This window comes from Coprinopsis cinerea (assembly GCF_000182895.1).
Source record: "Coprinopsis cinerea okayama7#130 chromosome 3 map unlocalized cont3.3, whole genome shotgun sequence".
Classification (NCBI taxonomy): Eukaryota; Fungi; Basidiomycota; class Agaricomycetes; order Agaricales; family Psathyrellaceae; genus Coprinopsis; species Coprinopsis cinerea.
In genome coordinates, this window is record NW_003307542.1 from 747573 (window position 1) to 770958 (window position 23386).

At 51.4% G+C, this 23386-nt stretch overlaps 12 protein-coding genes across 12 annotated transcripts; 8 read left to right on the forward strand and 4 right to left on the reverse strand.

Annotated features, from left to right (window-relative positions):
- Positions 1 to 489: 489 nt before the first annotated feature.
- On the reverse strand, positions 490 to 1685 carry CC1G_04663 (hypothetical protein; the record flags this gene model as incomplete). The annotated part of the gene is made up of 7 exons (XM_001829922.1): positions 490 to 558; positions 638 to 656; positions 732 to 854; positions 919 to 1200; positions 1259 to 1360; positions 1428 to 1477; positions 1551 to 1685. The coding sequence occupies 7 exons, from the start codon at positions 1683 to 1685 to the stop codon at positions 490 to 492; spliced, it is 780 nt and encodes a 259-aa protein (XP_001829974.1).
- Positions 1686 to 1865: 180 nt separating this feature from the next.
- Positions 1866 to 2813, forward strand: CC1G_04664 (hypothetical protein; the record flags this gene model as incomplete). The annotated part of the gene is made up of 3 exons (XM_001829923.2): positions 1866 to 1997; positions 2065 to 2252; positions 2309 to 2813. The coding sequence occupies exons 1-3, from the start codon at positions 1917 to 1919 to the stop codon at positions 2811 to 2813; spliced, it is 774 nt and encodes a 257-aa protein (XP_001829975.1). The 5' UTR covers positions 1866 to 1916.
- Positions 2814 to 2855: 42 nt separating this feature from the next.
- CC1G_04665 (hypothetical protein) lies at positions 2856 to 3857 on the forward strand (the record flags this gene model as incomplete). Its single annotated transcript, XM_001829924.2, has 3 exons — positions 2856 to 3119; positions 3181 to 3368; positions 3425 to 3857. The coding sequence occupies 3 exons, from the start codon at positions 2856 to 2858 to the stop codon at positions 3855 to 3857; spliced, it is 885 nt and encodes a 294-aa protein (XP_001829976.2).
- A 480-nt stretch (positions 3858 to 4337) lies between these two features.
- On the forward strand, positions 4338 to 4912 carry CC1G_04666 (small heat shock protein; the record flags this gene model as incomplete). Its single annotated transcript, XM_001829925.1, has 3 exons — positions 4338 to 4486; positions 4540 to 4759; positions 4814 to 4912. 3 exons carry the CDS (start codon positions 4338 to 4340, stop codon positions 4910 to 4912), a joined length of 468 nt encoding a protein of 155 aa, XP_001829977.1.
- Positions 4913 to 5903: 991 nt separating this feature from the next.
- Positions 5904 to 7943, forward strand: CC1G_04667 (hypothetical protein; the record flags this gene model as incomplete). Its single annotated transcript, XM_001829926.1, has 1 exon — positions 5904 to 7943. One exon carries the CDS (start codon positions 5904 to 5906, stop codon positions 7941 to 7943), a length of 2040 nt encoding a protein of 679 aa, XP_001829978.1.
- A 438-nt stretch (positions 7944 to 8381) lies between these two features.
- On the reverse strand, positions 8382 to 8752 carry CC1G_04668 (small heat shock protein; the record flags this gene model as incomplete). Its single annotated transcript, XM_001829927.1, has 2 exons — positions 8382 to 8480; positions 8534 to 8752. 2 exons carry the CDS (start codon positions 8750 to 8752, stop codon positions 8382 to 8384), a joined length of 318 nt encoding a protein of 105 aa, XP_001829979.1.
- A 629-nt stretch (positions 8753 to 9381) lies between these two features.
- On the forward strand, positions 9382 to 9987 carry CC1G_04669 (hypothetical protein; the record flags this gene model as incomplete). The annotated part of the gene is made up of 3 exons (XM_001829928.2): positions 9382 to 9432; positions 9487 to 9729; positions 9793 to 9987. 3 exons carry the CDS (start codon positions 9382 to 9384, stop codon positions 9985 to 9987), a joined length of 489 nt encoding a protein of 162 aa, XP_001829980.2.
- A 701-nt stretch (positions 9988 to 10688) lies between these two features.
- On the reverse strand, positions 10689 to 13065 carry CC1G_04670 (hypothetical protein; the record flags this gene model as incomplete). The annotated part of the gene is made up of 5 exons (XM_001829929.2): positions 10689 to 12143; positions 12200 to 12375; positions 12426 to 12648; positions 12708 to 12740; positions 12790 to 13065. 5 exons carry the CDS (start codon positions 13063 to 13065, stop codon positions 10689 to 10691), a joined length of 2163 nt encoding a protein of 720 aa, XP_001829981.2.
- Positions 13066 to 13277: 212 nt separating this feature from the next.
- Positions 13278 to 15249, reverse strand: CC1G_04671 (tRNA a64-2'-O-ribosylphosphate transferase; the record flags this gene model as incomplete). Its single annotated transcript, XM_001829930.2, has 4 exons — positions 13278 to 14156; positions 14204 to 14458; positions 14513 to 14762; positions 15137 to 15249. The coding sequence occupies 4 exons, from the start codon at positions 15247 to 15249 to the stop codon at positions 13278 to 13280; spliced, it is 1497 nt and encodes a 498-aa protein (XP_001829982.2).
- A 588-nt stretch (positions 15250 to 15837) lies between these two features.
- CC1G_04672 (hypothetical protein) lies at positions 15838 to 17986 on the forward strand (the record flags this gene model as incomplete). The annotated part of the gene is made up of 5 exons (XM_001829931.2): positions 15838 to 15972; positions 16043 to 16230; positions 16287 to 16534; positions 17271 to 17454; positions 17509 to 17986. 5 exons carry the CDS (start codon positions 15838 to 15840, stop codon positions 17984 to 17986), a joined length of 1233 nt encoding a protein of 410 aa, XP_001829983.2.
- Positions 17987 to 18407: 421 nt separating this feature from the next.
- CC1G_04673 (small heat shock protein) lies at positions 18408 to 19141 on the forward strand. Its single transcript, XM_001829932.2, has 2 exons — positions 18408 to 18634; positions 18689 to 19141. Exons 1-2 carry the CDS (start codon positions 18486 to 18488, stop codon positions 19005 to 19007), a joined length of 468 nt encoding a protein of 155 aa, XP_001829984.1. The 5' UTR covers positions 18408 to 18485; the 3' UTR covers positions 19008 to 19141.
- Positions 19142 to 19145: 4 nt separating this feature from the next.
- On the forward strand, positions 19146 to 23031 carry CC1G_04674 (hypothetical protein; the record flags this gene model as incomplete). Its single annotated transcript, XM_001829933.2, has 20 exons — positions 19146 to 19259; positions 19314 to 19361; positions 19415 to 19748; positions 19797 to 19899; positions 19949 to 20174; positions 20230 to 20371; positions 20424 to 20536; positions 20593 to 20651; positions 20701 to 20742; positions 20798 to 20946; positions 21004 to 21096; positions 21149 to 21248; positions 21304 to 21332; positions 21381 to 21646; positions 21702 to 21876; positions 21957 to 22164; positions 22220 to 22296; positions 22348 to 22498; positions 22553 to 22645; positions 22710 to 23031. 20 exons carry the CDS (start codon positions 19146 to 19148, stop codon positions 23029 to 23031), a joined length of 2844 nt encoding a protein of 947 aa, XP_001829985.2.
- Between the last annotated feature and the right edge of the window lie 355 nt (positions 23032 to 23386).

Sequence of the window (23386 nt, forward strand, 5' to 3'; positions counted from 1 at the left end):
AGTGCCGACCCCCACCATTCAGAAAATTATGTCACTCACTTAGGGGCGACATGAGGGAACCGAATTCATCAACGCCTCTTGATAGGCTGATAGGTGGACCAGCTCGGCATGCCTCGAAGTCGCGCCATTGTGGCGGCGCGTGTTCCATCCCGGAGAACACACTCACATAGCCTATCCCATTGTAGAGGCCATGCCCATTGGCATTGGACAGAACGTCACCTCTCAGCTTGCTTGCCTACTCGGAAGTGAAGAATTATCAGATTTGGTCTCACCATCGACAGACAGCCGCTCCAACCGTTCCAACAGAATGTTACCCACTCAGGAGTCTGAATGCTTTCATCAGACATACGGGCCTTCCTTTTCCAGAAGGTTACCTCAAATAGTTCGCGAAGCTGGTAAAGATCACAGCCTAAACACTTCCATGAAGCACAGATGGACGCACAAAAGCCGGTCTCATTCATTCATTTCCCCTACACCAAGATAACATTCTCAGAACGTCGCTGGGAAGCAAAGGCGTTTGTGCTCTGGCCAGGCTTCACGCTGATGGTCGGTGTCACACTGGACATTACAGCAAAGTTAATACGTATCGTAGTTGTTAGCAACGGCAAAGTATAATTGAAACATGAGGTGAACATACGTAGACAGATGTTTTACACCTATGAAAGCGAAATGAGGTGGGTTGGTAAGGTCAAGAAAACTGTCTCGAGGGCTGGAATGAAGATGAGACTCACTTTGAGCATTTGAGCAACGAAGCGCCGTCTGTTCGGGTCGTCTTTTGACATTGCGGGCCTCCACATTTGTTCAACGGACCCTCGAGGTTGTGTTTGATACTGTCAAACATCGGTTGCATCTCCCTGTGGATCGTAAAGCCCACTTGAGTCTCCGTCGCTCGCAAACCAGAATGCGAATTCATCGTACCTAGACGCGTTCAGGACCGCTAGGCATCTCTCGCTCGTGTCGCCTGCAAAGGAATCCCTAAGCCAGCTCTTGAATCTTGTCAGGAGAGCCTTCTTGTCGTCCTCTGAGATGCCATTTTGGCCCTGTAGCACTACCAGCGTCGCAAAAAACTGTCCGATTTCAGCAATTTCGTCCTGCGAGAGCGGGAAGGTGTTGTTATCGCTCAGTTGAGCAATGCGAGAAGCAAAAATGGACGTGATATCTTTTCCCGCCGGTGTTTTGGTGAAACGGACGAAGTAAGGGCTTTATTACTAGATGTCAGTACTATGTGGCGACCGGGAAAGTGGCAAGCCAAACATACGTGTACGAGATAACATTTAGTAGCCTTGCCGGCGCTCCTAAAACGCTTGTATCGGCCTTGAACTTCTCCACTAGGGCCGGGGTGTATTTTGCAGCCAGCTCACTGGCATAAACGCATCAATTGCGCCGTTCCGCCTCGATTTCGAGCAGAGGAAATGTCGACGACGTACTGGTGGATGGCAAATTGCACAGGGCGCGGTTTCTGTTGTAGAATTCCAAGCTATGCATTCATACCGATGCGAGAACACTGTCTTTAACCCTCAAAACCGCAGAGAACGCGTCCTAGAACTCACTTGAGCCTTCAAAACCGCAGCGCCCCCGCGTTCATTCTTCCCATCGTAATCATAACTGGGATCCCCGACCCCTGAGAACGTTGCCAGAGACTCGACCGTCACGTTCAGGAGGGTATCTGCAGTCGGATTTGCCATCCTCAAACCTAGGAGCTTGAAAGTCTGTCTGTGCTGCGAATGCAGAAGAAAAGCGGTTCTGGTACCATGGCCCAGTCGATATTTGTGGAGAGGGTCCAGGAACAAGTTCCCAGCGGTCTGCCGAGCAATTGATTTTAACCCAGGCCCAAGTCTGCCTCGCCACCCATCTCTTGCGCCTTGCACTTACCTTCTTCACAAAGTAGTAGCTGGCAACAGCGCTTCTCTGACACAATGTTAACGGCGACTCACACCGAAGCTCCTCAAGCAAGTCGGAGAAATAAAGACTTTTACTTCGACATTGTCACTTTCAAAGTAATGATACCTGGTACTATCTCTTATACAGATTCGCGTTCGATACTGACGAGAGCATTGATCATAGGTGGAGAACGAGTTCTTCAGAGTACCAAGTCTATACTTCATGAAGGAATCGGATTTCTTTAAAGGGATGTTTCAGCTACCAGTGGCAGAGGGGGCAGTTGCAGATGGCCACAGCGAAGATCAGCCACTATTGCTCGAAGGAGTCCTTGCGAAGGATTTCAACTCCCTCCTCCGGGTGATGTTTCCATCGTAAGTGATTTACCTCAGATCTCATGCTTTACATCCACTGAGAGATGTACTTAAAGATCAGTCGGACAGGAGGAGACCCTCAACGCAGAGGAATGGGAAGGAGTCCTCAAACTCGCCGATATGTGGCAAATGGAGTACTTCAAAACACGGGCCATATCCAAACTCAGAGAAATCCTCTTCAGGGATCCTGCAACGCGCATCGTACACAGCAGGAAATATAACATCGACGAGTGGCTCCTCCCAGCTTACGAGCAACTGGTAACCCGCTCGGATCCCATCACCATTGAAGAAGCGAACCTGATAGGACTGGAGACCACCCTCAAGCTCTGTGCCATCCGGGAATCCTATGTCCTCAAAGTCGGCGACGATTATGGTTACGGCAGATGGGTTCTGCAGACGAGGCGCGGAAATATCGACACCCCTACTGCTGCTTTGCCTTTGCGAGTTCGAATGAAGAAGGATTTTGGAATGGACCTTGAGCTTGACGAATCGGACCTCTTACTTCAGACATCTACACCGGTTAGAGTACGAAGTAGCACCTTCACCGTTGATAGCCCATGAATGTTTTCGCCCTTTGATATTTATTGAATCAACTCGACCAAAATGTACTTGAATCCGGGCCTTGCGTTCAAACTTTCCAGCCTCGTGTCCCTCAATTTGCACGTGCACAACCGTGCTATCAATCGATTGATTCACTATCGCTGGAACGACGACTTGTACTCTACTTTACGTTGGCCAGCAATCATGATAGGTACTCCTTCGCCAGATGCCCCTAGTAATACAAGCACTATTATTTCAAGCATTTCCACAGCCAAAACGGCCGCACAAACCAGCGAGCAGTACTTCTTCAGAGACATAATCTTCCGTGTAAGTCACCAAGCCCATCTCGAGCAAGCCGTGAGTTGTGCCTTATATCAGAGTCGAGCAGGCAGATGATGAGCTGTTCAAAGTCCCTGCTCTGTATTTCTTAACCGAGTCCCAATTCTTTCGGGATATGTTTGATCTCCCGAATCCCGAGGGTAGCATCGTGGATAGCACCTGTAAAGATAAGCCGCTGGTTCTCGAGGGAGTCCGGGCGTCCGAGTTGAGCGCTCTTTTGCGTGTTATGTACCCTCCGTGAGTCGTCAAGCTGTACAATTACCTTCGACTTATGTCGACTAACAGCACAAAAGGACGTTCCGAGAGGCTGATTTGTTGTCAAAGGAGGAATGGGCCGCTGTCTTGAAGCTAGCGGATATGTGGCAGATGAAACCCATCAAGGCGCTCGCAGTTGAACACCTAGTTCAAGACCTATCGGAGGACCCAGTCACCCGCGTTGTACTCGGAAAGAAACACCATGTCCCGGAATGGATTATCCCCGCCTACAAGCAGCTGATCAAACGAGAGGAGCCAATCAGTCCAAAAGATCTCGAGGGCCTCGGCGTAGAAATTGCCTTGAAGATATGTGCAATGAGGGAAAGCTGCAGTCGTGTCGAGTACCCTGGGGGAAAAGGTCGGGCACCTCAGACTGTATGGTCACTGGGAAAGTCAAGGCCGGTGATACCCAGTTCCGAGGATCTTCGTGGCCTGGATGAGAGATTGCAGAAGGAATTGATAGACAACTAGTCTCGGGTCGCCATGTGTGATTTGTCGAATGAAGGGCCATCGATACTAGCCTTGTATCATACTGTAGTAGGGTTATTGGTTTGCTTCCAGTAAACAGAGAAACAGAACGACTCGGGGGAAAGGTAGGATCCAGGAAAGCAAGGAAGGCCGCTCCTGGCAAATGAGATGCCGAAGAATGCCGACCCATCACTAACGTTTCGGACTATCCCGTCGAAGCCCCTCACCGTTGGGAACGATGAGCACGCCCATTTCGAGAACCTTCGACAACGTTCACCACAATGACCAGAACCAGCCAGAACCCTCTCGGACTCTTGACCTCAATCCATCGCCCTAATTAAACTTCTACCAACCTCTGGAAAGGCGCTGATCTTAGCGCTTGCATGTCTATATAAACGCTGGTCCTAGCTCTGCTGGTTCTGCAGAAACACACCCCAAAGCGACTCAACTACTCAAGCTACTCGCCTCTAAGCACCCCTCACAATGTCCAACGTCTTCTTCTACGAGCCCTTCTACGACTTTGACCGCTTCTTCGACGAAGCCTTTGGTGGACAACGCGTCCCATCAGTCGGTCGCCAGATCCAATCTCGTGTCGCCGAGGAGGACGGTGCCGTTAGACATTTCAAGCCAAGGTATGTTCAATCTTGAACATGATGATTTCAGACAGATACTGACAGACCGATAGGATGGACCTCCACGAGGACTCCGAAAAGAACCTCGTAACCGCCTCGTTCGAGCTCCCCGGCCTGAAGAAGGAGGACGTCAGCATCGACGTGCACAACGGACGACTGACCGTCTCCGCAGAGACCAAGGCGTCCTCTGAATTCGAAGAGAATGGCTATGCAGTCCGCGAGAGGAGATTTGGCAAGCTCTTGCGAACTCTCCAGCTTCCTACCGGTCTGAAGGTATGTGCATTGCTTCAAAATTAGACTCGAACAGATCCTAACAAATGATTACAGGAGGAAGATATCAAAGCCAGTATGGAGAATGGTGTCCTGACGGTCACCTTCCCCAAGTCCTCGCCAGAATTGGCGCCCAGGAAGATCGCCATCTCTTAAGCGCAATTTTTCCTGCCTTCTTTCTACTCAACGGACTCTCTACCTCTCTCTACTCCTATTCTTAGACACATTCATTCGCATATGTACCATACCCAACATTTTGTATTAATACCATCCAACAATCCATCTATAATTCCAATATTCCAGTCCCCTTGATGCGAATCTCTACTCTTCGAATATCAACTTTGCCGCGCACCTTGGCTGCTCTTGGCTGCTCTTGGCTGAGCCATCAATTGTCTCTTGATTCCGAACCACCATCTCGAGCGTACCATACGCAGCCCAAAGGCTTCCTTTGCGTATAAACGTCCTCGTATAGCAACAAAAAATCCCTAGGGAGGGGGACTGAGCGATTACCCAGCAAAGTTAGAACCGGAAACCCAACCCATTGCGACGCAATTCCAGCGGTTAGTGAGTAGCGCCCACTCCCTTGCACTCCCTTCTGCACTCTTCCTCCTCAACCATCGCCCTGCCACTTCACTCCGGGATGCCTATCCTGTAATTCCCTTCCACCCCAACGCAACACAAGGTGTTCCTTCCTGACTCTGGAGGCTGTTGTTCTACAACATCCGCCGTTCATGCCCCGCTCTGCTCTACAGTCACGATCCGTCACATCATACACAAGGACTCCTAAAAATCTACCGTCTATTCAATCATGATCGAGGCAGGGGTGAGGCACGCACCGAGGCTGTGGATAGCCAGCGAATTCAACCCTAAGCATTCAACCGTCGACCATCGGTTTGGGTGATGTGTCAATACCATTCACTCTGTCATATCCTGACCCTGGCGGAATTCCAACCTTTGTCCCTGTTGTTCTATAAAATCCGGATTGTTTGACTGTGGCCCTGCCTTTCCTCGAGTCTCCCCAGTACTCAGTTCGCGTCACCTGTAGCTCTCCAGCTGGTATGTCGTTTTGTGTTCGTCGGATTTGTAGCCTGATTGAAATTCGTTGCCAGGCCATCGATAACCCAGTCAGAGGTTCCGGTTATTTGCGATGCGTACACCTTCTCTCCTGAGCGCCATCGTCCTCGCTGCAGGCACGGTTGACGCATGGGTCCACCTAGACCCGTCCATCATCCCTCACATCCCTACTCCCCTCCCTCTTCTCACCCTCGGACCTCCATCCACATTCCCAACCACTCTCCTCAACGAACTCATCAATGAGTCCCACCCATCGCATCACTCCGTCGAACTCAAGCCCAATAAAACCATGGGACCGGGCCTCTACGCGCACCTCGATGATCGATTGGTGGGGTACGTCGACCCAGAGACCGGTGAAGCCCACATCTACCCCAACCTCGCGAGGATAACACCTGTTCCTGCCAACGAGACCTATGAAGGAAGGTTCGACGTGACCGAGGCAGTATGGTCGCTCCTGGGGATGAAAGAGGCGTTCCCGGAGGACGATACCACCTTGAATGTTGTCCACGACGGAAGTTTGGTTGGGAGCAGTGTCTTTGCTCCGGGGCAGTACCACCAAAATGGGTCGCATGCGGTGGCTGCTTATTCGGACGTCGAAGGGAGGGAGGAGGTGTATTGGACGAATGGGGTTATCGAGCGCTCGATCACGTTCGAAGGACAGACTTACCCAGTCTGTGGTCCGGGAAGCCATGCAACGTTCAGCGTAGGCCCTTCCCAACAGGTCTACTCCCTCTCCTACACCTGGCGCCCTGCTCATTTTGCCTTCTCGGCCACTGGCCATGCGGGTGGTGGGAAGCACCATTCATTCAAAGCTCACAACGGCTCTGCGCACACGAATCTTCAGCCGCAACCCCAAACTCCCCACTTCATCACACCCAAATCCGCCCACGACATCAAGGGCCAGATCAAGCACCAGCTCCAGTCGACTGGCCGGAAGACCAGTTTGGTCAAGGTTGAAGAGGTTGACGTCTGTTATTACGATGGGAACAAGGGCTACATGCAGCCCGTGTACCGGTTCTTCGGTCGGACGCATGCGAGTGAGGGGAGAGGGAAGGCGCCAGGCATGGGACCCAAAAAGCAGGGAAAGGATGGTGGCGCCGTCACTGAACCCGTGTATGTTGTCGGCTACGTTCCAATCGGCGATGGTAGTCCAGAAAAGGTACCCACTGTCGAAGAGACTTCTATTGGAGATGGGAAGGGTGAAGAGCCCATCGAGAATTGGGCCGACAAGAAGAACAAGGGCTCGAAGGGTAAACGACAGGAGAGCGAAGGCCTGAACTACTTCCAGGCCGCCTCTCAGAAGCTTTCCTCCTTTGCGCCTCGATCTTCAGACGAAGACGACCTCGATCCACGCGCCATTTCCCTCCCCAGCATCCGTGTAGGCCGTTACGTTGTGCGCAACGACATTCCCGAGTGGACTGCGAGCGCCCGCTCCTTCCTTTCCTCACTCAACTCCCACCGACGCCTCGCCACCTGGGACAACACCCACTTCTACTGGAGCCGACCGTTCCTCTACACCACTTCCAAAGACCAGTTCATCAACAACGTCGATATCGCACTCACCGAAGCGCACGGCTCGTTCCACCTGTTCACCACAGACGCGAACTGCTGCGACATCGTCGACGTTGAGGACGATATTCCCGCTGGAGGACTGAACGGCTACGGTGCCTCATCGACTGCCACCAAAAAGCAGGGACTCAGTTACTGGGTCATCCATTCCTGCGAAGTCCTCCCAACCTCGTACGACTTCCCCTCTGCCTCGTCCCCCGCTGAAGCCCGTCGCCTTGCGTATGCACCCTGGTGGGACGTCTTCAACGGTTTACACGCCGTCCTCAGCTACCGCACTCAGATGTACATCCAGGACCACGCCACGGCTGAGTTTGGGCGCAGCGTTGCGCTTGGTGTACCTGTGGTTGAGGCGTGGATGAAGGCCGTGAGTGGGGATAGGATTTACAGAGGCAGGAAGACGTATTATAGTCGGAATGCTGGGAGGGATCAGCCGTTTGGGCGGGCGAGCGCTGTGTTTGTGTGCGGCCATGAGGGAGATAGGGTGTGGGATCGAGAGGATCTTGGAAGGCCTGGATGTTTGAGGATGGTTTGGTACGAGAATTGAGGGTTGGGGCCGATTATAGTTTTCTTGAAGTTTTCTCATTGGACTTGACTTGTTTTTCCTTTGGGTTGGACACTAATTCGACCTGGACCTTTCATCGCCTCCTTTGACTCGTAAGCACGTGCAGTAAATACTATTGCCATCATGATCTCGCAGGGATATAACCCCCTTTCTGCGTTGTCTTATGGTATACGGCAGGGTTCATTGGCATAGAGAAAGACGATTCAAATGGTGCCATCGATATCATGGTGGTTCGGGTTCAAGATTCGAGCTCGCATTGACGTCGCGGTCAACGCGACGAGAAACCATCTCACAGTGGGTCACACGATTCAAACTAAGTCCATTGACAAATGCTAGTGGTACAGAATGCTTAATATTACACATGGTGGGTGGGTGCAGCACAACGATGAGTGTATTGGGTTGAGTGATCGTTGGTCGAATTTACGAAATGGCAATCTTCTTGGGCGCCATTTCCGGCGAGCACTTGGGGAAGGTGACGGTGAGGATACCGTTGTCCATAGTCGCCTTGATATCCTTTTCCTGAAGTTGTTGTTAGTACCTATTCACAGCGTCAGAGTTAGAAAATGACGTACATTCAAGCCGGCAGGAAGCTGGAGAGTCCTCGAGAGCTTGCCAAACCTCCTCTCTCGAACAGCGTAGCCGTGCTCCCCATATTCAGAGGCGGCTTTGCTTTCGGCAGAGACGGTGAGGCGACCATTGTGAACGTCGATGTTGACGTCCTCCTTCTTGAGACCGGGGAGCTCGAAGGTGGCGGTTACAAGATTCTTTTCCGAGTTCTCGTGAAGGTCCATTCTGAAAGATGGCTGTCAGTACTTGCCCGAGATACAGAAGCCTACATAATACTCACCTAGGCTTGAAGGGCCTGATAGCACCGTCACCCTCGCTTGATTCACCCGTTCGATGGACCTAGCTTTGATACCAAGCTTCGTTTGTGTTCAAGGCAGATCGCTTGCTCGTAACTCACGAGGCCTCACGTGGTACAGCGCTCTGGCTCGAGTCCTCAGTCCAAGCGCATCAGATATGTACGGTTTCCTTTAACGATGGCGGTCACTGCCGCTAATGGCTTTGTCATACCATATCCTTATAACCCTATAGCCCCTTATTCCTGTCTGTGACTTTGTTCTAGGCAACGACGTCGGCGTCATGTGCTCATGACCTGAACTGCAACATTCGCGAGCCGAAATAAGCGCCCAGGTACTAAGATTGTGGCGCCTGGTTCAAGCACGCAGCGAGTCCCGGTCAAAGCTGGAACGCTGCTGGGACCATTTTCTGCCACTCAAATTCTAGCGCTTTGATATCTAACTTCTAGATATAAAGACTTCTCTAGCTCTTCGAGATTTCCACCAAACAGCAATCCACACTTGCAATCCACAACTCAATCAGAAGTTCAAAGCAGAAACCAAACGACGCCTTTAACATAATGTGCACTATTAGAAACTACTGCAGCGCCTACTACTGCGAACAGATCAAAGTAAGTGATCTTTCTATGATTATATCTGACCACCAACTGACCTTTTCTCCTCAGGAAATCGACTCTGACGAGTCTACAGAACTTGAGTACCAGACGTTCGAGATTACCAGGCCTGAGAACCAAAAGCGCCACACTATTGTTGGGTTCGGTACCTCCACATACGAGCAAATTGACCCTCGTTTCGATACAACAGGGGTGAGCTTCCCGCGCCTCAAACCAGGCCAGCGGAGGCGCGCTTCTGACTCGACTACCTCCTCCGTTTCTGCCACAGGTAACAGCCCGAACACCTCACGACGAGTACGTCGCTATGACTCGTGGCGCGACTCGCCAATCGATCAAGCTGAACGGTACTTCTCTCAGGCTAGTTGGTCTCGCTCTCGGACACACCCGGACGGACTCGCAGCGCTGCTTACTACCCTTCCCGAGTCTGGTTCTCCGCGTGAGCACTTTGAAGTACTCGTCTATAAACTGAAGAGGTTAGCCGAGGAAAAAGCTTTGGAGGCGTCGGAAGCTGACCAGGACTCTATCCCCGATAGCGAAGAGACAGTCGAGTGAATTGTAACCACGAGCCGAAAGGCTGGAGAGGTGCCGTGTGATATACATTGGACAAATCCTCCCAATCGAAAAGAACCTTCACTGTTTGCCCTATATGCCCCTCCTTTTCCCTAACTCACATATGCATTCACAGATTTATGCCTCACTAAAGTCAGATCAACCTTTGTCAGGCAATGACCATATGCACGACCACATGCAGTCACAGCTTTATGCCCTACATAGAATCTATTTCAAGTCAAATAATCCTTGTCAGGCAACAACCATATGTATTAACACCTTTATGCCCTCCTTAAGATCTATCCAAAGTGAAATAAATGCTTGTCAGACTGACGACACTCGAGAACGATACTGCGTGTTTCCCAAAGAGGAGTGCAGGTATCCCGATATGGAAGTGTCAGGTGCAATGTAGCGCAACAACGGTAAGGAGCGGGTAAGGACAGTACGATTTCAACTGGGTGCGATACACTCGACAGGCTGAGACTACACTGTAAATGGGAGGGTGGGCAGCTACTGATGAAAAGGATTCAAACGATATCTTGAAGTGACTCTACTACTTCTACGATGCCTGTCGAATCTCTTAATGCATCGGCTTTTGGTTTTGAACCGACCCCTGTGCCCACCCGGGGACCGTAGATTGAAACTGTACCGGGCGAAAAAGCAACTTCATTGAGCAAAGACAAATAAATCCATCCACGAAACTATCATAAATCTTTCCACCGATCGGACATACACGCATAATTGGGATTCTCCTCTCTAAGCTTTTCGCTTTTTCTTTTGCCTTTAGCCGTAAAAAGCATCCTTCCATCGAGACACTCAATCCGCACCTTCCGAAGCACCCCTCCCTCATCGACGTCGCGTGTAATCTCGCACACAGGGGATAACCTGTCCGACGAAAACGTCCGCAACGTAGGGCAGTGGACTGCAAACGGTGCGGCACTGCGTTCGTAGTCGTCGAAGTAGAGAAGGTCCCTGACCTTCGACCAGTGCTCCCAATCCTCTTCCTGGTCCTGATCCACCTCACCCATGACTGCGCGTTCAAACCTTTCAAGCGGGTACGGCGTGGCATCATATACTGGAGTGTTATAATTCCAGATGAAGTGCTCCAAACAGTTGAACCCCGCAAAGCGTGGTGCGTAGGCCCAAGATGGCTCAGGCCAGACAACCGGTCTCCACGATTTCTGTAGGGCGTTGGCGCGGACAGCGAGGCTCAGTGAGTAGAGGTTCGGAAAGAGTTGAGTCAGGAACTCAATAAAGTTCGGATATCCCATTTGATATTTGATGCCGTCCAGCGCCAGCACCTTCAACCTCTCCGAGCGGAGGGACGTCAGAAGGAGCCGCATTGCGTCTTCAGAAAGGTGATAGTCGTTGGATATTTTGAAATACGCCAATGTGTCAACGACGTCATCGGAGTGGCGAGAGGGCCGTTCCGCGAGCCATGAAGCAAGGTGAGGAATGGTGGCGTCGGAAATGCAATTGACAAAGAGCCGTTCCAAGACGTTGATACAGCGGAATTTGGAATGAAGGACTTCATCAGGAAAGTGAAGCCCGTTGTAGCCGTCAAATGAAACGAGCGAAAGGTTGCGTACGCAAGGAAATAATGTTAGGATGGGCCATTGGGTGTTTGGCGGATCAGAGTATCCGAAACGTAGCTCGAGATTGATAGCAGGCGATACAAATGGCGGCGTTTCGCCCTGAAGTAATGCCTCCATATCACCCGAGCGTTCCAAGCTGCAGTCTTGGAAGGACATGGTCCTCAGTTTCCTGAGTGAGCAGATGGCAGACAGGCCCTCCACATCGAAACGGGTGTATCCAAAGTGGAGATGTGTGAGGTTGCACAGAATCTCGGGTTTAAGAAGGGGGCGCAGGGCACCGAGCAGCGACTTGAACATGGTGGCATGCAGCACCTCATCGATAGGCCTGAGGGGGTCGCTACCGGGATCCCATCTCCAGGGAAACCATCTCCAGGAAAAGCTGACGCTCAGTGTCTGCATCCGCATGCATTGCTTGGGGTTCTCCAAATGGTACGCGATGCGATCCATGCAGCGCTTATAGGCTGTTTGGAGGTAAGGTGCTAATTGGGGTAATGGGTTGGAATCCGGGTCGAGAGTCTGAGCGATGGTTTGTTCCTTCAACTCGCTGAACGTGATGGAGGAATCCTGATAGAAATCGTCAGGGGTCTAGTAAGAACGGAGCGAATACGTAGAGCTCTAACCATCAGACAATGTCCTCTAGCCCAACGGAGGGCTCTGCACGTTTTCGAGATGGCGAGCAGTTGCGGTCGACTGCACTCGTCAAAAACGAGCTCCAGCACGTCTTCAGGGAGGTCGATTAAGGTGAGCGTCTGGAATTTGGGTTTTGGTTTGGTTTTCCAAAGCTTGTGGGTGAGAACTAAGAGGGCCTTCAGCGTTTATTTCAGCGGGTGGAGAAAATAGACGCACGGGATCGGTGCAGACACCCGTAGGCTTCATCCTGTTTGATGTCCCATCGTTGCATCCAGCGGGAATAAAGGCCATCACCCCTGGCTCTTAGCTCGTATTCTGTCACCGGATATTTGTCCCCCCATGGGTACTCCTCCATTCTTGTGACCGTAATAATGAATGGCACAAGCTTATCGAAATCGCGGATGTACTCTTCGAACCCTTCCATGTATTCCGTCCATCTCTGAAATTGGAACATGGTTTGGCCGTCTTATAGCGCACTGGTCAAGAGGAAGCACTCACAGATTCGTGCCTTCCGGTGAGATCAAGGCATCCCTGAACCTCTGTGAGTGCAATGACGAGAGGAACGATGGGCCGTGCCAACCTCGATGAACCCTTCGTAAATATCAAGGAATCGGATTCTTCTGTATAACAAGACAATTTTGGTCATTTCAATGGTGTCTTTCGCAATTTCTTCCTCCTTCTTGCGTTCGTAATCGTGTCGGATAAACATCTGGATGGCGTCCATCTCAGAAACCTGGTGCTTCAACATGTAGGGGCGCGCGACGAAGGGGTAATAAAACTGGAGGCCTTCCCTAGTAGGCCATCGTGTCGGGGTAGACGGTCGCTCGTCTCTGAGCAAGTCAAAAGGGAAGCCCATGGAACAAAGGCAGGGTCGAGGTGGTGGTAGAGAACAAAACCTTGACTTGGGAGGCACGAAACTCGGGGTCAGCCAACAATGTTCCGATCACGGAACCCCTATACCTCCATTGATACTACGGATGGGAGAAAATCCAAAATCCATGAAATACTACGAAAATCCGAATCTATACAACAGCGTGTCGACAAAACGAAGAATGCTATCGAAGGCGACTATCGTTCCCAATACTCCCTAGGCGTAAACAAAAACTCATTGACTCTCTTCAGCGTCGCTCTCGCGGGGTTGGCTTCAGGCCGACTGGCAATTATCCACTCCAGACGCGTTTTGATGTCTTTCTTCGTCAACGTTGCGCGCTCGAGGATCCGGGTCCATTCGGTTTCCTCCGAAGGTCCTGGGTCTCCATCGTCCCCTTCTCCACCATTCGGTACTTTCAGTGCTCCCTGATCGTCAAAAAGCACGCCCACTCCAACTAAACCCACTCCGACGCTCAAATCCTTCCCCGTCGGACAGACGATGCAAACGTCCCACCCCTTCCGTAGATAGCGATCCATGAAGGGAAGAGATCGAGGTAGAATGGTGTGGAGGAAGTACTGCTGTGTTAGTGGTTTGGACTTCGAGGATGACGGGATCGGAAGGGAGAGGATGTGCGTGGGTTGGACCTGCTTTGAGCTGGCAGAAGGCGTCGCGGATGCAGGGGAATTTGTGGATGCCTGGATAGACGATGCTTCGATGGATTCAATCATGGTTCCTTCTTCATCCTCTGAGCCTTCATGGATGACGATGTAGGCCCTGGCTCTCCCCCCTGCGCTGCCGTGAGGGTCCTTGAGGAGCTCGCCTTCCACGTCGTCGACCTTCCCAATCCATATCCGACCCCCAACCTTTACGACAGGCGTTGGTCTTCTCTTCTTCGAAAGAGGTCGTACAGAACTTGGTGATGTGGGTGAAGAGGATCTCCGACTGGAATCTAACGGGGAGGGTTTCTTCGCCGACGACGCAGACGAGACGATGTCTTCGACTATCTCAGGCAGATCACTGCGACTGGAGGAGAGCAGTTCGTCCTTGTGGCTCCAGAAAAGCTCGGGGGTAAGGCCCTACACAAATTGTCAATGTTGCTCGAGACGGGTAGTTTGGCACTCACCATACCCCACAACTCGTGATCATCGCCTGAGCCCTGGATATACGAAAATCCACCCGCTCGTCGTTCGGTACCATCCTGGACTTGCTTCGAAGCCGACACGCAGATGATAGGTATAAACCTGGGGACTCCGTTGGCTTGGGCGTGATTGTCCGTTGGGGGAGGGGGAAGGGTGATTGGCGGAAATGTTGACATGGAAGGCGTGATCCAGATGGGCCGTAGAGGGTATGGTAGCTTCGGAAGGTCGAACGAAGAGTTCTGTAGGAAGACGCGTCAAATCCGTCGATACGATTGGGAAAAGTGGAAACGTACGGCCAAAGCTTCAGCCCATCCGTCCAATTTGGCAAGTATCGAGTTGTGTTCTTGAGATGGAACGACAGACGGAGGGGTGTAGAGTGACGTATCCCAACTGTGTGCACCTTCAGAGGACGAGGGCGGCGAATGGAGTTCGGGATAACGCTTGACCAGCGCCCTGTTGATGACTGCACACCAAATCGGGACAGTCTTCGATAATGCGTCGGGGATTCTCTTTCCAGAGCGCGTTGAGTCGACAAGAATTAGCCTGGATTTATCATAGCGTTAGTGGTCAGTGGAAACACACTGTAATCGGACACGCACCCCCTCTTCTGTTCAAGAAACGCCAGCAGATGTAGATTCGACCTCCTCAAATTGAAGCTCCAATTTCCATAGTGCCCGTCAGTGGACTTGAAATACGCAGGGATGTCGGTGGACTGTCATGTCGAGAAAAAGTCGGGTCCAAGTGACGTTACGCGAGGACGATGAGAAGGGTGTGGGTGGGCTAACGAAAAGCCGGACTGACTATGGTCGGATCTGTGTACCACGCACCACATCGAAGATTTGCTATGAACAAGATGATTAAAACCGTAGAGCTCGATAGACTTTGGAGACATACGAAGCAGTGGTACGTCTGCATACGTTTCATGGACTTGATTTACGAACTCGACATCCTCCTTGATTGAATGCAGACGATTGTAGATATCGAGGGACTCTTTGCGGATGTGGGAGAGTGCGTTGGACGCTGTCTCCATTTTTCGATGTCTCTTCCTTTCGTCGCTGTCGTGGCCGCTATCGCTGTCAGCTGAGCGATGCGTCGGGGTCGTTTGGCTTGGTGGTGGTCGCAGCGAAAGCAGAAGCCATCAATGCATCAGACGGGGTTGATGGCGTACTCGAACAAACAGATTCAACATAAGTATTTGTGGTCTTCGACTCCAACCACGACTTTCATTAGCGTTCGCTTCACTGCACTCCTAAACCAACGCCCGGCGCGTAGAGAATAAGTTATAGGAGGAACTCTCATCTGTGGTTTCGTTTAAACCGCCTGGCACTACAGCAATTGTAACGTCTACTCATTTCGGTTCGACTTGGGAACTGTGGTTGAACTCGAGCCTATCGAAACGCAGCGTATTTCCTGAGCGAATACTGACGGCGGCCATTCCCTTTACATTGGCGACTCGGCCGTTGCTGTTCTGTGGCTGTGAAAGCGACTGTGTCCGCAATATCTCCTTGGCTCTCTTCACGCCCGTTGGACTCGTCTTAACTTGACCATCCAGCCAGAGGAGTCCCTTCGAGAGAGACGTCAATCAACAGCTATAAAGTCCTTCCTTCGGCTTGCGACCATGTCGTCCATCCCAAACTGCGTGAAGGTGCAAGACGAATCCGCTAGCGGGCGCACGACGTTAACCCCAGAGAGATCGCTGACAGATCAACCGACGGAGAATAAGTTCTACTTTTTCCAAAACCTTACTTTCCGCGTACGTACCCTATTCCTTTCCAATATCTCCTCATTGGCAATACTAACCTCTAAATCTACTCCAATGTTAGGCCGAAGATGAACTCTTCCAGGTGCCGGCACTCTATTTCCTGGGAGAATCCCACTTTTTTAGGGAGATGTTTGAGCTGCCTCCGCCAGAAGGTCAGCCTCTTGAGGGATCAAGCAAGGAATGTCCCTTGGTGTTGGAGGGAATCCGAGCAATGGAGTTTCAAGCGTTATTGAAGGTGATGTTTCCTCGGTAAGTCCAATCACTCTCTCTCTTTGGGAACCGGACCTGACCCGTTGTTTCTTAAGCACGTTTGGGAAGGCAGAGATCCTGAGCAAGGATGAATGGGAAGGAGTCCTCAAGCTTTCCGATATGTGGAACATGCAAACCATCAAGGAACTTGCAATCACCAACCTGACACCGATACTCCTGGAAGACCCCATCGCCCGCATCGTTTTCGCTCGCAAATACAACGTCGGAAGATGGCTCACACCTGCGTATGTCGATTTGGTCAGGCGACAAGAACATATTGGTGTGGAAGATCTCGAGGCTATTGGTACGGCAACGGCTCTACGGATATGTAGCCTGAGAGAGCGTTGCGTTCGGGAGACAAAGATAGAGAAGACGTATGACAGCTACCATGGCTACCATACCCAAAACAAGACAAGCAAAAATTGGTCGCTGACTCCTACCAGAGAACCTATAGCAGCCTCAGATATCAGCGGTCTGGAGGGGCACGTTGAGGAGGTGTTTGGGAAAGCAGAATGAAGAAAGGTGGTGGAAGCCTACTGGGTACGCGTCTGTTCGCTCAGCTTGTGACTTCCGGGCGCTGGTATGGTTGTATATGATTCATGAACGACGTCTATATATAACATTGCTTTAGTCTGGTGCTCACCCTGGCACTTTGGTCACGAGCACCCTCTGGGAGCGGGGCGGTCTTGGTTCGGACTTGCCTAGAAGGGGATTATGTTCGGCGGAAATCAGAATGTCGAACCAGAACGGCTGGTACCCATTTCATCTTTTGACCATCCATCTCTGTTTGGCCCCTTGACCTCGTCTCGAAGGTATGGTATCAGCTGGTGCTGCCGATCAGGAATCGCCCTCTCAGCAGGGTCACCGTCGGTTCTATCGTCGACCCCCAAGAAGAGTGCCCTGTACTTCTTTCAAAATATTGTATTCCGTGTATGTTCTACTCTCCCAAACTTCTGATCGCCAATCCCATCACCCAATGGCCACTGTAGTGGCATTACACTCTGGATTCTGATCTGTTTTGTTTCCTGTTTCACAGGCAGAAAACGAACTGTTTCAAGTCCCAGATCTCTACTTCGTGAAGGGGTCCCAGTTCTTTCGGGATATGTTCGAATTGCCGACACCATCTGGACAGCCTGCGGACGGTTCGAGCGAGGATCGGCCCCTCGTTCTCGAGGGAATTCGAGCTGCGGAGTTCCTGTCGCTTTTGAAGGTCATGTATCCCCAGTGAGTGATTGTTTCTCATCTATGCTTTGTTGCCTGACGTGAATTCCCGTCAAGAAACTTTGGAGAACAAGAAAGAATCAGTGAAAGCGAGTGGACCAGCATCCTCAAGCTCCCTGACATGTGGCAGATGTCGGCTTTCAAGAAATTTGCGGTCGAGAGCCTCGCGTTATTGCTTTCTGAGGATCCTATCACCCGAATGGCCCTCGCTCGGAGATACGGGGTTGAGGAATGGCTATACCCTTCCTATGCAGAGTTGGTACGACGGGCGCAGCCGATCTGCCGGGAGGATGTCGATGCCATTGGCATTGAAACTGCTCTGAAGATTTGCAGCTTGAGGGAGCGTTGTGTTGAAGAGACGACGAAGACCATAACCATCTATGGAGCCAATCAAGGAAGACTGTTCGCGAATATCCCTACAACAAATACAGTTCAAACATTGGTTCTTAACCCTCAGAGAAAGCAGGTGGGATCGGACCAGATAACGGACATGGAGCAGCATATTAGAGATATTTTCAGTCCGGAACGTAGATAATCACAACGTCGGTCATATGTAGTTCTGGAATTGTATTCTTTGCTCGGGATAGCCTGTACGCCCAATGGAGGCTGAACGTGGCCGTGTATCGACAGGTATCGACGCGTTGAAGTGGAGACCGCGTGCACACCGACTCGGGTTCTCCCTAAACGGGAGCGATCATCGGGTTGCGGGATTGATGGCGGGATTCGGGAATTCCCGACGGTGGCGTCATCGTGTCTCACAGTGAACGAGTAGTTTCCGGAAACTTCGACGCTGTTCACCACAACGATCAGTATATTCTTGGACCTTCTGTTCCCTCTGGAAGCGATCTCTGACGTCTTCATTGGAGTCTACTAGCATCTCGAAATCGCTAGAATGGAGTATCCTTTGTCTATATAAACGCCCGTCGCAGCTGCCATGGTTCTTCAGAATCTCAAAACCAAATCGTCTATCGACTCCACTCGATCTGCTAAAGTCTCTAGCTCTTTAACCACCACTCCAAAGCCACCTAGTCGAAATGTCAAACGTCTTCTTCTACGAGCCTTTCTACGACTTTGACCGCTTCTTCGAGGAAGCATTTGGTGGGCGACGCGCTCCTGCGACCAGTCGTCAACTCCAGACTCGTACCAACGAGGATGACGGCGCTATCAGGCACTTTAAGCCAAGGTATGTCCAATCTGCTCACTCTATTCACGAAGCGGATACTGACGACGCTTATAGGATGGACCTCCACGAGGATACTGAGAAGAACCTCGTAACTGCCACCTTCGAGCTCCCCGGCCTCAAGAAAGAGGACGTCAGTATCGACGTGCACAACGGCCGGCTGACTGTCTCTGCTGAGAGCAAGGTCTCCTCGGACTACGAAGAAAGCGGCTACGCCGTCCGAGAGAGGAGATTTGGCAAGCTCTCCAGGACGCTCCAGCTCCCTACTGGCTTGAAGGACGAAGATATCAAGGCCAGCATGGAGAACGGTGTTCTGACTGTTACCTTCCCCAAGTCGACACCGGAATTGGCGCCCAAGAAGATCACCATCTCGTAAACCCTTCTCACCGCCAGTCACCAACCAATCACTCTAGCCTGCACTTTTGAAACCCTTCTGTATCATATACGACCTTTGTATTCGTAGCCTGCATTGTATACTAGTTTTCAATTCTGATTTTGTTTTTTGTTCTACATAATGACCCCTCTCTTCAATGAGTTGTGTGTGACATCAATCATTGCGATCAAACGTCCTTGGTCCCAAACCACGATCTCGTTCCGCGATACCCAGGCACAAAGGCTGCCTGCTTCCGTGCGTTCTTCCTCTAAGGTCTTTTAAACTACTCTATATGTCGTCCTAATGCAGACCTCGATGCAACAGAATGACTTGAAGGTCCAAATTCGAGATGCAGAGGTACGTGTTGCCCACTGGCCAGCGGATATACCAGCTTACATTTCCCCTGGCAGACTCTGTATTCTAAAGCCACGAAATTTGAACTCTCTAAACGTTATGACCAGGCATATGAACACTATATTCGCGCGACAGAACTGTTCCTGCATATAACCCGCTCACCACCCAACGCTCTATCCGACAAAGAACGTCTGAAATGGAAGGACAGCGCGAAGAAGGCTTTGGATAGGGCTGAGAAAGTGAAGGTTTTCACCGACTCCAGTAGGAGGAGAGCCGCAGGAGGGTCTCCAGTGCCTTCCACATCTTCTCCGGCGAGTCCAAGTGTCGGAACCGGCGGCGGGAATGGGACTGTGCGGTTGACACCGGTGGCGATCAACCCTTTTGCTCCTCGTGAGTCCCCAAAGATCGACCATGTTTGACTTGCTTATCGTGTCATAGACGAACAATACTACGTTCTGAAGAAAGGAAGCACGATCAACGGCCTTGTCTACCCTCTCTGGGACGAATCTGAAGGGCCAGAAGCGACGGAATCGCCATTCCAGTACGCCACCACCTCACAGCACTATCACCCAGCTATTCATATTTTCCAGTGATCCAGATGGACAACCCAAGCTCTCTTCGGAACAACTAGAAGTCTCGTCGATATGGAAAAGACCGATGCACGAATTCATGTCTGAAGAAATGGGATCGACATGCGATTGGGAAGAAACACCTCGAATTCTCCCCCAGGATATCCGCCAACATGTCGTCTCAGATTGCTCGGTCTGCGCTTCGATCTCGGTGTGTTTGGAACATGGGAGGAGGTTTGGGTCATACGTGAGTTGGCATCGTATCCTTCGGAGTGACAATGCTCATGAGGGTTTGTGTGTAGCTAGCTGAATCCCCTCTACACCACTATTGCGACGCGGAAAAATGGGTGATGCGGATTGGGATGGGGTCCAAGTTGTTCTTCAGTCAGAAGAGTGGCCGGTTTGATTTTAGGATGCTGGTTAACGGTGCTTGGAGAAGGATAGGTACGTCTCGCTTCGTGGCTCTATGCGATCATGTCCATTGACAGTATGGTAGTCATCGACGACCACCTACCCTGCAACCCCGCCGATAACTCGTGGATGTGTATGTCTATCTCGCCCCAAACCAAGTCTCCGTACACCGTCTGGCCTAGTTTGTTGGAGAAAGCGGTATGTCTAGTTTCCTTCACCCTGCTGCTATGCACGCTCATCTCTCTCTTTGCTAGTACATGAAGCTCATGGGTGGATACGACTTCCCTGGATCGAACTCGAGTATAGATCTGCAGTAAGCCCTCCGTCGCCTCCCGCCCGGATACCGCGTTGAACGATGCTAGTGCTATTACAGGTTGGATACCTGAACACGTTGAGATCCATAGGTATATACCCGCCCTACAACATCCTCGAGACGAGATTGAACTCGCCTGCCTCCAGGTCCGACTTCGAGCGAGAACGAACATGGCAAAGAATCTCCACCGGGTTCCTGAACGGAAAATGTATGGTTACACTAGGAACAGGGACCCGCCCCATCTCGTTCGACTCGAGGATCCAGCTGCTACCATCTCACAGTTATGCCGTGACAGGTTCGCCACCCTAGCCTTGCACACTCTCTGGCCCAAAAATAACGTGCTCACCCCCAGACGTATTTGAAGCGGACGAAGGAAGGATGTTCACCGTCCTAGACTCCTGGGCTCCTGAAACCGAAGATGGGAAAGGCGTGGATGGTGTTAATCGTAAGGAGCTCTGGCCTTTTCACTGGGAAGGATTCTGAAGAATTGCGAGCAGGAATGATCAATGTACTTTGGTCCGACGCGTTGAATATGTTCGATGGGATTTACCTTTCATGGGATCCGAGTATTTGGGATAAGTGTATCACGTTCCATGGGTGCGTAATCCACTGTATGTGCCCTCTCCCCTCGACTGACTCTCTTGCCTGGCAGAATGTGGAAACGACAGGATCCCGAAGATGGTATGCTCCTCTTTATTCTAAGCCAAAAGGTATCTAACCTCGGGACAGTCACGAAACAGCTCTTCATCAAGTTCCGCGACAACCGCCCTTCTACACCCCCAGTTGACCAGGTCGACGGAACGCGACACCCCTCGCCCGCCGAAGAAGACACGGAAATCTGGGTGCTCCTCACACGCCACCTTTCCAACTCGCATCGGACACAGGACTTTATCGCCCTGAGGGTACAAGTGGAGGATGATGTCAAGGGTGCGGTTGTGTTGAACCAGCAGATGGTTTGTAGGAAGGAAACGTATACGAATAGTACTCATATCTTGGTGAGTAATCTCGATAGCCGTCAACGTACTCGGTTACTGATGTCGCTCGTGTTAGGTTCGTGCGCGCCTCAAGCCCTCGGATCGAAATGGTATTCTGTCAGTTGTTGCCTCGTACGACGGGGTTGCGAGTGAAGTTGGGTTCACGTTGAACGTATACTCGCCAAAAGACGTGGATGTGGAGTGGGAGGAGGGCGAGGGTGTTGGAGAGGCTCGGTACAGTGATAAGGCAGGTAGCCCCTGCTGGATCAACCTCCTTAATGTACTGACCCGATTGTATAGGAATCTGGAACGTTCACACTGCGCACTGCAGGTGGAAACTGCACACATCCGACGTTCATGATCAACCCCCAGTATAGGCTAGTCGTGCACCCGGCGAAACCATTGTCTGCTGCTCTACGAGCGCAGAACGCGACTACCGCAGGAGCAGGGAGGATGACGTTCACTCTGAAGTCGAGCAAGGACATACCAGTCAATGTAGCTGTTGTGAGGTCTAACGCTGGGGAAGAGAGGGTTACAGAGTGGGTATCTCGGCACTCTGGGCGTTCTGCGTGTTGCTAACGACATTGGAATCAGGCTCGCCGAGAGGGACTTGATAGCAAGCTCAGGTCCCTATACGTACGGCGTTGCTAAGGTCTCAAAGGACATTCCGCGTACGTTGGCTCCTACGTTAATGGGATCACATGGGCTAATTCGTTTGGTAGCTGGCGAATTCACACTGATCCTTTCTACCTTTGACCCGGAAACCACTGGGCCCTTCAATCTCAAGATCGAGAGCGTTACCAATCCATTTGATGTGCGTCTGATTCCACAGGAAGGAGCGGGGATGTACTCGAAGAGCTTCATCGGGTCTTGGTGAGCAATTTTGTAATCTCTCCATCTTTCCTCGTGAACTGAGCTTTGCTTTAGGGACATCAGAACTTCCGGTGGAAGTATCTCGTCTGCTGCGCACGACAGGAATCCCAAGTATCAAGTGGAAGTCCCGACTAGGACGCAATTCAAGTGAGTCTTCCCCGTCTTTATCATCCGTCCAAGAAGCAGCTGAATACGAACTGGCGGTGATTAGAGCCCGTCTACAAATCGTCCGTTCCTCGAAGGCTACGCCAATTAATCTTGCAGTTTATCAAGTTCCTGCTTCTTCGAGTTTGGGATCGAGTTCGTCCAGGGCGGGTGGGTCGTCTAGCACTTTGGCCTTGGCTTCGTACAAGCAAGTTGCGTCGTCTGGGCAGTATGATGATGCTTTAGCGGGGGTGGCGACACCCGTGGTAGATTTGAGTCCGGGGAGGTATTGGGTTGTGCCGTCGACTGTTCGGAGTGGAATGGAGGCAGAGTTTAGGCTTGTGGTTTGGTACTCGGGTGGGGCTGTCAAGGTCTCTGGGCCTGTTTAAGGGCTGAGGCAGGTGACATTCACATAGGTTGAGCGGGAGTTAGTCTAAGTTTAATGGAAGGATAGATACCGACCGATTACATTCTTGGTATTCCTTAGCTGCTGCCGAGGACCGAACAAATACAGCGTGCTGATATACAAGCGGTGTCCAGAGAAAGCTGTTCCTCGTAGTCAAGTAGTAAGGGCGCTTTCTAATGCAAACAACCTAGTTATCTCAATTCCTACAGCGTCGACACTGACGTTTGGATGAGCTTGAAGCAGAGAGACCGTTCGATCAGTATTATTCGATCTGCACCGCCACGACTGGGCATGGGAACAGCGGCGGGCGCAAGCACCGCGCATCGCTCCGTCCCCGC